The sequence below is a fragment of the Terrapene carolina genome, unplaced genomic scaffold (genome assembly GCF_002925995.2).
Source record: "Terrapene carolina triunguis isolate 2854851 unplaced genomic scaffold, T_m_triunguis-2.0 Scaffold261, whole genome shotgun sequence".
Classification (NCBI taxonomy): Eukaryota; Metazoa; Chordata; order Testudines; family Emydidae; genus Terrapene; species Terrapene triunguis.
The window spans coordinates 1323680-1339495 of record NW_020664612.1 but is presented as its reverse complement, the minus strand read 5'-3'; the positions used below and the strand labels follow the sequence as shown (position 1 = coordinate 1339495).

General features: G+C 46.6%; 1 protein-coding gene across 1 annotated transcript in view; it reads right to left on the bottom strand.

Annotated features, from left to right (window-relative positions):
- LOC112107610 (SITS-binding protein-like) overlaps window positions 1-4955 on the bottom strand; it is a 67301-nt gene extending 62346 nt beyond the window's left edge. Inside the window, exon 1 of the mRNA XM_024201384.1 lies at window positions 4285-4955. Within this exon, the coding sequence (XP_024057152.1) occupies window positions 4285-4749 (465 nt within the window). The 5' untranslated portion in view covers window positions 4750-4955. The remainder of the gene's footprint in view (window positions 1-4284) is intronic.
- Between the last annotated feature and the right edge of the window lie 10861 nt (window positions 4956-15816).

Here is a 15816-nt window from a genome sequence, read left to right as displayed (position 1 = left end):
CAGGCAGCTGCCAAAATAGCCAGAGCAGAGTGTGGGGAGAAGAGTGCCCATCCAGGCTCTACTCACCTATAAGTCCCTGGAACCAGCACATGGCCCCAGTGGCCTGTTTACACACACACACACACACACACACACACACACACACTTACTTACTTACACCCCAGGGCACCGCATTGAGCAGAAACTCGGCTCCCTTAACTACTAGGCAAGGAGAGAGAGAGAGAGAGAGAGAGAGAGAGAGACAGACAGACAGACAGACAGACAGACATGGCAACACCCAAATTCTCATATCCTGCAAATGGCACCAGACACCAACCCCCCATTCCGGGGGCAAGACGTGGGGCAGGAGCTCCCCCGACTCTGGGGGTTGGGGAGAGCAAGAGCCAAGCTGGAATGGGCTTCTTCCTGGACTTAGCACCTGGACTCAGCAATCCAATCTCCTCCCACCTTCCCACATAACAGCCTTCTCCTACCACTCACTAATGTTGGTCCTGTAGCTCACGTAGCAGCAGTCTGTGCCACAATGCTGAAGGCTCGGGATTCAGATCCTGTTGACGATCCATGATTGGGGGAGTTGTTATAGTTGCATGTAACAGAATCTGTTTTTACCCTAAGGCCCCCTTCTCCCCCCCCCCCATACACTATTGCTCAATTACACACAAAAAGCTGCTTTAAAAGAACGTATGCAGTGTTGTTGTAGCCATGGTGGTCCCAGGATAAGAGAGAGAAAGTGGGTGAGGTAATATCTTTTATTGGACCAACTTCTGTTGGTGGGAGACTTTCACCAACAGAAGTTGGTCCAATAAAAGACATTACCTCACCCACCTTGTACCTTTCAAAATAATGTTATTTATGTTGAAGAGTCAAGCACCTGAAAGTTAGGAAGTGCCAGATTTAGGATTACAACCATAATTCAGGTATGCATTATGGTATGGTCTTTACACAATCTTACTATTATATCTGTAGGATCCTGCATTATTCTGCACACAGAATGGATGCCCACTGAGCCAGTAATTACAGTTGCATGAGCAATCATACATGGTTCTCCTAATGGTGCTCAACATTGCAATCTAAATAACGTGCTTTTAACATAGTTTGTGTGTGAGAGAGAGAAGTTTTGAGTTTGTGGTGACTGGTTCTTTAGCTTCAGGAAGGCAATATAAGAGACTGGACAGGCTGCCAGGAGGAAATCCAAGAAGAGAGAGTTTTTAAATGTTTCCTTTGCAAAAGCTGCTAAATATTTTAAACAAATATTATGAAAATTCAGTTTTCTGAAGTTACTGTATTGAACTTGAAAACCATTTCAGTCACTAAAGTGTAAAACATGAGTCTTTACACCCTACTCCAAGTGCAAATCTCAATGCATCCTTAACTATCGAGTCCCTATTGATGCCTCCATAATACATGTATATGTATTTCCCCCACTAAATTTCCCTCCCAAAAATTGTACCAAGGTCCCCCAGTACTAACAACGGTGCCTCTCCTCAGCAAGGCAAGCAAAACAAATTTGGAGATTCCAGGTCAAGGTGTTTTGGTGACATGATGAACCAAAAAAACCGCTAAGAATATTTTTCAACAAGCTCCTGCCACTCCATAATACAAAACAAAGACAAACCTGGAAAGTATCAAGAGTTACGTGGCTTTTCCCCCCTTGCCTCCTGGTTTCCTAAACCACCTAAATACAATCAATTATATTATTTCGGTTCAAATGCTCTTGTTGCCTCTGCTCTTTCTAAACCTTTCCTTTTTGCCAAGCAGCAGGATCAGCGAGACTTAACCTCCCACATGACTTCAAATCTCTGGCAATTAGAACAAGGCCTCTTGGGTGCCTCTGTGAAAGACCAGACGTATTTCAAGGGGGAATGGGGATTTCTGGTTGTTTAAGCATTAGCAGCTAGTCCCACTTACACCCTCAACTACTAAAAAGAATGACCAGCTCCTAACTCTGTGCAGTGATTCATGCAGAATTGGGGTCCTGGGGAGGGAAATTCAGCTATTTCAAGTGGGCGATTTCAGTTTGTATTTAGCGTTACAAAGGAACAGCTGAGTCCATGAAAAACAGGCGCTACCTGCCAAACAACTGTGACTCAAAGCCAGCCATAGATTACTTTAACATATCTGGGCCTGATCCTTAGCTGGTGCAAACTGAATAAGTCAATGGAGTCACGTTAACTGACACTAGCTGAGGATCTGGCCCTATACGTGTAACTAGGGAATGCAGTCAAAACAAGACATAGAACTACATGGCACAGGATTGTTTCTATCACTCAGCAGAGAGAGAGGATTTATTGGTGTCACACGGTGCATCAATAAATGGCTTTAACTGTTAAGGGGGCTTATTTTTGTTTTCTGGTGTAAACTTCTAAGCACATGGAGACAATCTGGGGCAGATCTTCAGTACAACGGTAAAAGCGAGCCAGCCAGCCAGCAACAACATTTATAATTTAGCCTATGTTCTGATAAAAGGACAGCTAATTTGCTGGATTGTTTCCGAAAAGCCTTTTATTTCCTTTTCATTTTCTCCTCTCTGACTTGCTCTGTTGCTGCAAGTTAGAGACCCTGCTCATCTCACCCAGCTTAATCCCTTTCACCTTTTATAACCACATTCACCCCCTCCTCCCCACTGGCCTGGATTTGAACCTGTAAACATCTGAGGAGTTTCACCTTCCCCTGAAGTCAGCAGGAGTTGGGGGTTCTCAGCATCGTGAAGGATCAGACTCCTGTTTCCTAACTTTTTTGAAACACCTATGTGTGTCGGAGTCCTGTCTTATTCTGATTTATTCAAATCTACAAGAGAATAATTATTCTTTGTCTTCTGATAATATGAAATGCGTATTCATGGTTCAGGTTCCTATGGGGTCCCTTTGAGACTGATCCTAAATGTCAAGCAAAATTTCTGAACTCGGTAATGGTTTAACTACATTGTAAAATATTTTTTATTTGGGTGCTAGTGAGGGACAAATTCTATTGAAAAGCAGGGCCAATCCACTCCAGTCCTCAAGTTGAATGTTTCACTAAGGTGGAGGAATTTGGCCCAGAGTATTAAAATAAAGATCCTCCGCTGATGTAAATCGGTATAGCTCAATTGACTTCAGTAGCTGATTTCTACCAGCCGAGACTCTGGCCCACTCCCTGTTTCTGACTTTCCCCACATCATATTTTCCAACCGTTTTTGATTTTTACTTGGAAAATGATCAACTTATCCTACTCATCACCTTGGCAGTATAGATCTGAAACAAATTAAAACAAATCATGCACGTAGGCAACACTCACCAATTACATTCAAAAATTTCTCCAAAGCAAAGTGTGTTTTAAATGTGGATTTACTGTACAGATAGCAGAGATGTCGATATCTAGACAATGTATAGATCAGAAAAAAAAATCAGATTTTATTAATGTTCTCAGTGCTGACACCTGATGTATCAGGAGAAAGGAAAGTGCCGTGCTCAGATACAGACAAGTTGATTCATTCTTCCCTTTCCTAAATATTGTATAACAACAAAATACTCTTAAGTGCTCTGTAAGTCGCAAGAACATCACACAAACTGAGGGAACACAAGAGGAAGTTCCCCAACTTTTAGCATAGACAGAGAAGCAAGTTCTGAAACCTGGTACAGCCAGGAGATTTCAGTGCCAGTGCAAATATGCAGTGGGTATTTATTTTACATAAGTTCTTTTTAGTTACAAACAGAGGAAGGAGGGTGCTGCCGTTCTCCCACCGGGGCCATTGGAATACATCTATTGTGACTGTTTAGGAACAACCTTTTCTAGCTTTTTGGTTTTAAATACCATTGTTATTTTGTGTGTGTTGGTGTATATATGTATGTATTCAGTCTCTATCTAAATGTGGCTTTCCTGCCCTCTAGTTAACACCACATCACTATGAGGAGGTAGCTACAGTGACTGGTTGAGTATTATTAGAGTATTATTAATGGTGACAGTAGCACCCGGAGTGCTTTGGAGCACCCATCTGTCTAGGATTTTGTATGATCACCCCATCATTGTGTGGTCCAGGTGCCTTCCACAAAAATTAAGCACACTCCCTCTCTCTTCCAGCCCTCTCAGCAGGACAAGCTTAATGGGGTTTTTTTTATTTGATTTTATTTATTTTTAATTATAATAAATATGTAAGGCCAGATCCTCCACTGATGTAAATTGGTGTGGCTCCATTGACTTCACTGGAGCTATGCTGATTTATACCAGCTGGGGATCTGGCCCAGAAAGCACCAGGATGCATTAATAAAACACCACATTTGTTTTATAACTAAACCAAATCCCCATTACCTTTAGTGTAATCTTGCAGTGCAGAGGAGTCCAGTTTATCCTGTAGCACTCTGTGCCGGCGGAAGGACCAGGTTCAAGGGAGATCTCCAGATCCGCCGTCGCATCCCAGGTATAGCAGAACTCCGTCTTGTTGAGCCAGCACAAGTTCTTCACAAAGGGCTGCTCCATGTCTGGGAAGTTGCCCACAATGATCTCCACCAGGGTCTTCTCCTCGCTCAGGGTCTGCAGGACGAGGGAGTGAGACCTTCGCTCCCAGATGAGACCACTGGTGCTCCCTCTCAAGATCCAGTTCTTGTTTGGCTGGTCCACCACTTGCCAGTAAATAATCCCGATGGTCATCACAAAGAAGACAGCCACCCCGAGGCAGGCAACAGCTCCCTTCCAGGTCTCATTCATCTCCTTGAGACCAGAGTTCCACGTCACCTCTGGGATCGGACTCTGGTTCCTGGGACGAGCATGGGGCATTTTACACAAAATTATTAAAGCAATCTCGCAAGGAAATGCTTCTGCTTCAGGACACGGAGCTCTCTCTTTCGAAACCTGCTGGGAAGCTCTCTTTAACTTTGGTTATTTCCCCCTCCTCTCCAAAAATAACTTCACAACTTCCCCCTCCCAGAAATAAAAACAAGTAAAACCACTTCTCAAAGCTTTCTCCACCACTCAGCACATGTTGCTAAAGGGGAAGTTATTCTAGTCAGCAGTGCACTAGCTGTAGAAAGGGAGAGTGCCTGCAAAATATAGCTGTAAACGTGTGGTGTCAGATCCATCCCCCCTGCCAGATTTGTCCCAGGTGCTTGAGCTGTGACGTTTCTCTGGCATGCCAAACTGTGCCTAATCAGGAACACTGTCTGTGGTCCTTATAGAGACAAACATGCATTGAAAAGCTTGGATCCTGTATAACCATTAGATTGGGAGTAAAGGAGGGGGGAGTGGGCAGCAGCAGCTGTATAGGGAAAATGCAGCGTTCAAGTCTCCACGCAGCTTTGGGTTCAGGCTTGCAATGCAGCATTAAGGGGACATGTGGTGCAGCGAAGATCACAGTGGATATTTGCTGATTATAAAGAGAAGGGTGTGAATGGGATTCCCCAAAAGTGCAAGTCACTCAGGTAAAAGTATAACAAGTTCTTTAGCCCTTCCTCCGCCAAATATAAGAGTTAGATGAATCTACCTGTTGCGTAGTAAAAACTGGAAGCTGTCTGTAAAGCATAATTTCATTCAAAACCTCATCTGGTGTAGATCAGTGTAATTTCCTTGATGCCCATGGAGATATGCTGATTTACACCAGCAGAGGATCAACTCTCGTTGCTCGGCACTTGGTTGGGTTTCCTGCATGTAAAATAAGCGTTTGTTTCCAAGTAAAAACATTGCTTGGCTTTTTTCCTTCTCTCAAAGAGAGACACTGATACTAGCACATCTGCTCAGGTTTAGGTGAAGTCTCTGTGCTAGTCACACTTCCCTGTAACAGTAACCACTAGCATTAACGTACGCTGACCCATGTCATGCAGGGCTATTAATCTTCGGAAGTCTGACCCAGCTCAGATGACTGGATCCAGGAAATAAAGCTGAATCTTTTTGCGCACTCACTGTGTCATACTTCCTATTCAACAGGGGCATGCCCAGGCCTACAATGTTATTTATATTTATTTTGCACAGTGTGAGAGGAGAATCGGGCCTCCTTTGAACTAAGAGGCTATATATGAGGGTGATGTTATGGGTATTTGTTCTTCGCAGGGCATTTCAATTTCTGCATGGTGGCATTGCCATGAAAAGACAAGATGCCATCTCCCTGACTCAGAAAGAGGCATAAACACAAACACAGAGATAACTGGGTTTAGTCAGGTACCTGTGGTCCCCAGCTCCACTACAGGAATGGGCAGTCTCCCCCTAGATCTCCACTTGCAGGACTCAAAGGCCCGATTCTCCTCTCACACTAGTTTCCACAGAGAGCATGATTCATTTCATCTCACTAAAGGCAGGTAAAAATTAACTGGTGTATTTCCCAAATGTTACCTTGTCATGTAAGCAGCTGTCGCCGATGCACGGATGTCATGTGACCGCTAATGAGATGGTTTTGATTCTCAGTACATTTCCAGGAAGAGTTCCAAGTGCTGGCTTTATCCTATCAATTCCCACAATTTGGGACCCAGTTACCTAAGAGACCACCTGTCTCCCACACCATGCTGCCACTATGGAGACCGGCATGTTTGAGGGCAATCGATACAAACAAATGCAAGTGGATATGAGGGCATTTTCTTTGAATTCAAGAGATCCTGTCACTTCCCTGCTTGGTCCACCAGAGACTGGATTCATTCACTTCCAGGCAGGCTGCTAAGCCTCTTTTCTCCTAGGCATTTAGGCCCAGATCCAACAAAGCATTTAAGTGGGAACTTAATTTTAAGCATGTGACTAGTCCCACTGACTTCAGTTGATTACTGATGTGCTTAACTTTAAGTGCTTTCCTGGATCAGGGCCATAGTGGGGCTGGAGGGCTCCAAAGGGGAGAGGCTGGACATGGGTGAATTATATGAAGTTTCTCACTATAGGAGGCAGTTGGAGAGAATGCCTTTAATCTTTTTTGTGGGAGTCTATTTGAAAAAATGGCCTCTGGAAATTTGATGAATCAGCATATAGTGAATTTTTTTTTTAGCTTTTCTAATGGAGTGCTTTACACTTTGAGAGGTGGATAGAGTGCTGGAGATGTGCCAGAGATAACAAAATAAAATCAAATAAGTGTTCGATGACTTCGCTACTTTAGGAGTAATACATCTCTCCAAACTTGGACTACGCCTTCACTGCAAAGACTGTGTTTACATTGAGATATCTAACACAGTCTAAAATCCTGGCGGAGACAAGGAATTGTATTTTTCACCTCGTTGTAGCTAGTCAAGGTCAACCTTATAGCTTCCACCTATGGGTGACTTTGGTTAGCTACATCAAACTCCCCGTGACTTGTCTCCTCTAGGATTTGACATCAAATTAGTGATCTCAGTGCAAACACACACCTTTTCTATGCAGTGAAGCCAAAGCCTCATACTCAAAGCTTTCATACATCCCTCACACCCTGTATCTGTGTTCTGTACTCTGTAGGCCAGATCCTTGGAAGGTGCAAATTAGCATAGCTCCATTGGCTGCAATGTAACTAATCCAATGTATACCTGCTGAGGATCTGGCCCAATAAATCACTCTTTCATTTTAACCTAGATTTTGAGCTCTTTGGGACAAGGGCTGTGGTTATTACATGGTTTATGATGTGCCTGGAATATATTTGGTTGGTTCAAATATTATTATTTTGGTCAAGCCATTTCCTATTCGTTTGATTTAAATAATAAATTCCCAGCTCTGATATAGTGCTTTTCATCAGTCGATCTCAACACGTTTTACAAACAAGTGGCTGATTTTGTTAGCCACGTGGCCACCAGTGAGCATAGCACAGCTTTCATAGCACATGATAGTGTGCTAGTGTCTGTATTCAACAGCCCTTTACGGAGGTTCAGAAGAATCCTTTGAAAGGAGCAAAACTCCTTTGAACTACCCAACATGCAGCCATGGAAGTTAGCTGGGAATTAAAAAAAAAAAAAAAAAAAAGGTGCATGGAGACGGAACAGTGTATATTCACACTGCGCACGCTTTGGACTGGATACATGCATAGGTGCCGACTCAGTGAGTGCTCTGGGGCTGGAGTACCCACGGGGGAAAATTAGCGGGTGCTCCGCACCCACCAGCAGTCAAGCTCCCCCTCCTTCTCCCCCTTCAGCGAGCTGCATCCCCACTCCTCCCCCGCCTTAGGCGGCGCTTAGGACTTTCCACTCAGGGCAGGAGGCGGAGAAGAGGCAGGGCAGGGGTTGGGACTTGGGGGAAGGGGATGGAATGGGGGCAGGAAGGGGGCAGGGCTGGGGTGGGGGTCGAGCACCCACCAGGCAGAGGGGAAGTCGGTGCCTATGGATACACGTTATGTGGTATGTTTCGGTGCCTTGATTAGCTAAGTGCAACTCTCGGAATCAGGTGTTTAGTGCAAATACTAGAGAGACAAGCTGGGTGAGCTGACCTAAAGAAGAGCTCTGTGTAGGTCGAAAGCTTGTCTCTCTCTCACCAACAGAAGTTGGTCCAATAAAAGATCTTACCTCCCCCACCTTATAGCTAATATCCTGGGACTGACACGGCTACCACAACACTGCATAGCGAAAATACTCACAGTTATGGATTTGATATGTGCTGGTTGCAAACGTCCTGTAGCATTTGTTTAAAAATTCACTGTCCAGATGAACAAACCTGTAGGTATGCACACAAGGGGCACAAACACTGTCAAAGCAAGTTCATTTTGAAATCCAAATGCATATTTACAGAAATGTTTCTTGCCACAATCACGCAGCTCTAATCAAGAGAAAAGGGAAAACTAATGAAAATGTGTGGAGATACAGAGAAACAGTTATAATTGCATATTGACATCTAAGCGCAGACTCTGATCCTGCAATCTGCAATGCTAAGGCAGAATGCCGTGCTGGCATCAAGCCCCACTGATTTCAATGGATGATTGTGCAACGGTCTGCCCACGTGCCCTTAGGGATGAGGATCGCATTCAGTGCGCTAATGAAGACTTCACTCCTGGGTACACAGCCCCAGAGAGATGATAAAACAAAGGCTCTCCATTCACGGAGGAGGCAATAGCAATGGAAGATCACCTGGCCAGGACATGGAGCGTAAACTATTTTTAATTTTATTTTTATTGCTTTTATTTTGTGATTTTTTTTTCTTTGTTGTCAATCCGACACCAAATAAACCTTATTTTGCTTACAGTACCTGGAACAATAACGTGGGGACAGGGATTGCTGGACACAGCTACTGGAAGGAAACTGGCTTCAGACCATAATGGAGGCTGAGTCAATGAAAAAGTAACCTCAGATCCAGAGGGGAGAGCTAGAGATAAGCATCCAATCAAAAGCAAAGAAACCATGAGGGCCTGCCCACGAGAGGAACAAGAGCTAGTATAAGTCAGCGTGGGCACAGGGAGAACTTGGTGGTTGCAGGGCCGAGTACCAACTGGCCACCTTAACCAAAAAATAACCGAAACCAACATTTTTTACGCAGTACCATATCCCAAATAAACCACACCTCAGAGAAGAGAGAAACAAACTCCCTCCCTCTCCAGAAATGATAGTCACCCCTACCCCACAAGCACTGAATTAAAAAGGAAACTCACAGCTTTGAGCTTGGCTCTGAAGGATATTGCAGAATTGCATGTATCAAGGTAGAGACGATTCCAGTCACAGACTTTTGATGGAAGAGGCCTTACCAAGTTATGCCATCAGGTGGCCAGCAGTTCCATCCTGCAGATTTTAGTAGCCACAGCAGAACACGGGGCAGCACACAATCCTTCAGGCAGAGCAGTCCAGTGTTATCCAAGGCTTCAAAACACTACCAGTGATATCTTGAAATGCACTTGCTGAGCAACAGGCAGCTACTGCAGCTGTCAGAGCCAATGTGTCAGCGATGCTTGTGGGTGGATGCCCTTGAACAATCGTGCTGCTGGGCTCTACAAGAGCCGGGAGTGGTTTTCAATGATAGTCCTTAAATGAAATACCTTACAGCCATTCAGCATAAAAGTCATGCAGATATAGATCTACTGCAGGAGGGTCCGTGAGAAAAGGAGGGTGCCACAGAACGGCGTGGAGCATTGTTGAGTCCATGCTGGCTGACAGCAATTCGAAAATGGCGTGAGCCAGCCCAGAAAGAAAGTATGGGGCGGAGACAGCAGAAACATGGGATTTTAAAATTAAACACTGGAACTCACCTGGCTTCCCACAATTCATAGTGAAAACAATCCCAGGATGCACGCTGTTCAGCAGTGATGCAAAGGACCATGGGATACCCCCAGAGAATGCTACGCCCCCAGAGAATCCCACCATGTGCTCACACGATGCGAACTGAAAACGGAACAGGCATTCCGCATGCACGCTATTGGTGTGACTCCAGACTGGGAGTTACCTGACGCACATCAAATAGCTTCAGATTAACCCCCCTGTGTAGACACACCCTTAGAGAAAAGGATACAAATTTGCAAATAGTTTGGAGATAATTAAGTGCCATTTTTGGCCATTGACAAAACCTGAGCTGCTAGACTAAGTTTCCAGCCAGATATGACCAGTCGGTCTGGGCAAAACCCCAACTGCAGATAGACAAGGCCCAGAACAAGCAAGATCCTCTAGACTCACCCTTGTTCAGCCAGCACTTGGCTACCACCTGCTCACTGCCTATCCAGACAGGGCACTGATTTTGAGGCTGGTAGCTGCTATTGCTGCTTGGTGCCTACCAGTAGAATGCTCCAATCTTGTAGGGGGGCAGACATTTGGCTGTCTTAGCCCGGAGGGGATTGCTGTGCTAGCCATGGAGAGGGAACACTATTTCCCACAGAATACAGCCAGTAGCATCCATTTGAAATGGCTGCAGTTGCAGTCAGACCTGATGCAAGAGAATCCAATCAGCAAAAAGAAAAACGGGTGGTAAAATGGTTAATCAAAGGCATAAAGTTACCTAGTATTAGATTTAAGTCATGATAAATGAGGCTCATCACTTAATCCAGACGGACCCTAGCAGAGGCCTGGCTCACATTAGGAGGCTACTCCTGTGCTACCTTCTGCATCTTTTTTACTTTTCAGCTGACGATTCTTAGTGCAACTTCATCATACCTGCGTAGGAGAAGGTCCTAGTTATCCAGCCTCTAGCATCAGCAGCTCTGACCCAACCGCAGTGGGAAATACTCACTAGGATTTGATCTGGCCACGTGACTGTGACTTAAACCTACCACATGCACTGAAGCTATTCCAGACTTTCTCTTCCCCTGCTCACTGCCATTTCACATCTTTCCTACAAAGCAGGCTGTGCTTTGAGTTCTGTTATGGAGAGAAGCACACACACACACACACACACACAAATAAGTTTCATTCCTAGCAGTTTCTCCTTTACTTACCTGCCAAGATCCAAGTTTAGGATTCTCTATTTCCCCAGAAATGGTTGCTGACACTTAAAGCAGAACATTTCCAGGCCCTGTCTTAGGCCTCATTATGCAGGCGATGTCAGTGGAACTGCTCATGACAGTAAAGGGAGGCATCTGCATATATATTTGCAGGATCAGAGCCTCAGGTGCTTGTGATATTAGAAATTTGCAAGGGAAACAAAACGTTCTGCACTGAGAGCATGGCAGGTGAATGAGAGGAGATGGGTCCAGATGGTCTGTATAAAAATATGACTGGGTTTGATCAAACCCAGACTCCACTGCTCATCTATGGAGGCCTTGATGGACCTGTATCCCTAATAGCAAGGATTTGGCAACAGCTGGGAGCTGAAATCCTGACACATTCAGGCTCCAGGGCAATGGTCAGGAATCGAGCTGGTTGAAATATTTTTCATGCATAACTTTTTGTCAAACAACCAAAAGAACCAGAAAGCACAAGAACAACAACAAAGGCTTTTTCTCTAGAAAAATGAGGTTAAAATGAGGGAATCTTGTGGGAGACATCTGATAGATTATCATTCCCCCACCTCGAATACTGCATAGATTCCTTATGAGAAAGATCATGAGAAATGTGTAGAGGTTCAGAGAACAGAAACAAGGAGAATACTGGAGGGACTGAGTTAAGAGAGAAGATTAAAAAGATTGGCTAAACAATGAAGTATGTAAAGGGTGTAAACAGCAAGGAGGGAGAGGAGCTATTTAGCGTGATACACTTGGGGCATAACTAGGAGTAATGGGGTGAAATTTAGGCTGAATATCAGGGGAAGACTGTGAAATAGCTAAGGCTGTGGAATAGGCTCCCAATGGGAGTGGTGGAAGCCCCTTCTCTATGGCCTGGTCTACACTAGGCTTTTATGTCGAATTTAGCGCCGTTATATCGAATTAACCCTGCACCCGTCCACACCAGGAAGCCATTTAGTTCGACATAGAGCTCTCTTTAAATCGATTTCTGTAATCCTCCCCAACGAGAGGAGTAGCGCTAAATTCGAAATGGCCATATCGAATTAGGCTAGGTGTGGATGGAAATCGACGCTAATAGCTCCGGGAGCTATCCCACAGTGCACCACTCTGTTGACGCTCTGGACAGCAGTCCGAGCTCGGATGCTCTGACCAGCCACACCCCGGGAAAATTTGAATTCCTTTTCCTGTCTGGGCAGTTTGAAGCGCAGTTTCTGTTTGGACACCGTGGCGAGCTCAGCAGCAGTGGCAGCAGTGGCAACGATGCAGAGCTCTCCAGCAGAGATGGCCGTGCAATCCAATAGAAAGAGGGCCCCAGCATGGACAGATCGGGAAGTCTTGGATCTCATCGCTGTGTGGGGAGATGAGTCCGTGCTTGCCGAGCTGCGCTCCAAAAGACGGAATGCAAAGACCTATGAGAAGATCTCTAAAGCCATGGCAGAGAGAGGCTACAGCCGGGATGCAACGCAGTGCCGCGTGAAAATCAAGGAGCTGAGACAAGGCTACCAGAAGACCAAAGAGGCAAACGGACGCTCTGGATCCCAGCCCCACACATCCCGTTTCTACGAGGCACTGCATTCCATCCTAGGTGCGGCCGCCACCACTACCCCACCCCTGACCGTGGACTCTGAGGATGGGATATTGTCCGTGGCCGGTTCCTCCGACATGTTAGCGGACGGGGAAGATGAAGAAGGAGATGAGGAGGACGAGGCAGTCGACAGCGCTGGCACCGCTGATTTCCCCGACAGCCAGGAGCTCTTCATCACCCTGACAGAGATCCCCTACCAACCGTCCCCCGCCGTTACCCCAGACACAGATTCGGGGAAGGATCAAGCAGTAAGTGTTTTAAATATCTAAACATTTATTTACAACATAACTGGCATATTTAAAATATTAACAGTAGCTAAAGTGCTTTAAAACATGTAAACATTTATTTACAACAAAACAGGAAGATTTAAAATATTAACAGTGGGTAAAGTGCTTCAAAACATGTAAACAGGAAAGTCAAACAAAAGGGGAATCAGTGCAAAGTGTATCATGATTAGTCTGTCTTTGGGCGCCTCAATATATAGTCTGAACCATTTTCAAAAAATTGCACAATGTCCGCTTCATGATTATAGTGCCCAAAACCCTGCAGTCATTTGTCCCTCCAAGGGCACCTAAGCCAAGAACTGGTCAATGTAACCGGGGATAGAGGCGACATCCTCCGGGGAGAACTCCTCATACACCTCCTGCAGGTGTTTTTCCAGCCTCATCAGCAGGTTCCTGGGCAGGGAGAGCTTATTAGGCCCCCCGTGGTAGGACACGTTTCCCTGCCACAACGCCAGCAGGTACTCCGGGATCATGGCCTTGCAGAGCAGTGCAGCAAATGGCCCCGGTTTCTGCAGGCTGTCCCGGAGCATCTTCTCCTTCTGGCTCTCCGAGACCTTCAGGAGGGTGATGTCTGGCATGACTCCCTGCTGTGAATTAGGTAGGGGAAAGTTAGTATTGGGACTGCTTGCCCGTCCCTTTACAGAACTGCAACCGCCGGTTTACAGCCACGCGGTTTACAGCCGCGAGGGGGTGGGACAGGGCCAGAGTTCATGCTTGCAGGATTGCTGCCAGCAGAGACTCGCATTGCTTTCTATGTGAAAGGAGGCCAGTGCCACTCTTAAAGTTTTAAGCGGCCACAAGTCTACGGCTTACCATGTTTGCCAGCTAGACAAAGTCCGGTGTCCAGCCCTGCTCCTCAGCTCGCCACAGCAAGACCGCAGGCACTGTAGGCGAGGGCCGAAAATTCGACCTTGTCCTCAGTGCGCGTGTGATAGGTGCTCTGCATGGTCTTGTTCACAGAGAAAGACTATGTTCTCTGTTCACAGATACATTGCTCTGTCTCAGGAATTCACTCCCTTTTTCCAATTCCCACAGCCACATCTGCCCAGAGGCTAGCGCACATTAGGAGGAGGAAGAAGAGGACACGGGAAGACATGTTTGCTGAACTAATGGGATGCTCCCGAGCACAGGCAGCCCAGCAGACACAGTGGAGGGAGAACTTGTCCCAAATGCACCGGGCAAACATTGAACGGGAGGAGAGGTGGCGACAGGAGGACAGGCAGGCTACTCAAACGCTGCTTGGACTAATGAGGGAGCAAACGGACACGCTCTGCCGCCTTGTGGATGTTCTGCAGGACCGGAGGCAGGAGGAGAGAGCCCCGCTGCAGTCTCTCTGTAACTGCCCTGCCCCGCCACCAAGTCCCATACCCCCCTCACCCAAAGTCCAAACACGGAGGGGTGGAAGGGGCCGTGAAAAATTTCACTCCACCCCTGCGGACTGCTCTACCACTAGAAGGCTCTCATTCCCCAAAATTTGAGAAGTCCTTTCCTACCCGCCTCACACAAGACCCCGTCCAAGTTTCACCCCCCCGTTCCATGTGCGGTTGTTAATAAAGAATACGTTTCTGTTCATTTCTGTTTCCATCCTCTTCTTTTGGAGGGGAGTCTGTCTGAAGGGGGGGGAAGGGGCTTGGTCATTGGACAGGACAGTCACCTTTAGCAGGGGGCAGGTGCAGCAGCAGGGCACATATACAGTGCAGTGACTAGTTATCCTGGTCAGTCTGGGAGGTGGTTTTCATGTTTTGTGTGGTGGGGGCGGTGGTGTTGCTCTGTGACTTGGTGGCGGGGGAGGGCAGTTACAGATCTTATGCAGCGGTAATTACCCTGCATCACAGAGCCGCGCAGCAGGGGATCTGTAACCCTCCTCCCCCTGCAAGACAGTCACATAGCCGACACATACACGCAGTCCCGGCCAGGAGGGCTGGCAGGCTCCGTTGAAACAACCAGTCCACCACCGCGGAGCCTGTCATTCCTGGAGTTTAGAAGCATCATTTGCATCACAACACTAAACCCGCCCCCCGCCACAGTCTGCGTCCCAGGTTTAAAACATTCCCGCGAAAACAGTAATAAAGACAATGGTGTCCATTAACAAAACAGAACAGATTTTATTTTTTGGGAAGGGGGTGAAGGGGGTATGTGATTGGAGAGGATAGTCGACGGCAACTGGGTAAAGAAACGGGGGCAAGTTCTGCTTCTGTGTCCACAAACTTAAAAGTCACTGGGTACCCTGCTCAGCCTTGAAACTGGCTTTCAAAGCCTCCCGGATGCACAGCGCGTCCCGCTGGGCTCTTCTAATCGCCCGGCTGTCTGGCTGGGCGTAATCAGCAGCCAGGCTATTTGCCTCAACCTCCCACCCCGCCATAAAGGTCTCCCCCTTGCTCTCACACAGATTGTGGAGCACACAGCAAGCTGCAATAACGATGGGGATATTGGTTTCGCTGAGATCACAACGAGTGAGTAAGCTTCTCCATCTCCCCTTGAGACGGCCAAAAGCACACTCCACCACCATTCTGCACTTGCTCAGCCGGTAGTTGAAGAGTTCTTTTTCAGTGTCCAGGGCGCCAGTATAGGGCTTCATGAGCCAGGGCATTAGCGGGTAGGCTGGGTCCCCGAGGATCACTGTAGGCATCTCCACATCCCCAACAGTTATCTTGTGGTCCGGGAAGTAAATACCTTCCTGCAGCCGTCTAAAC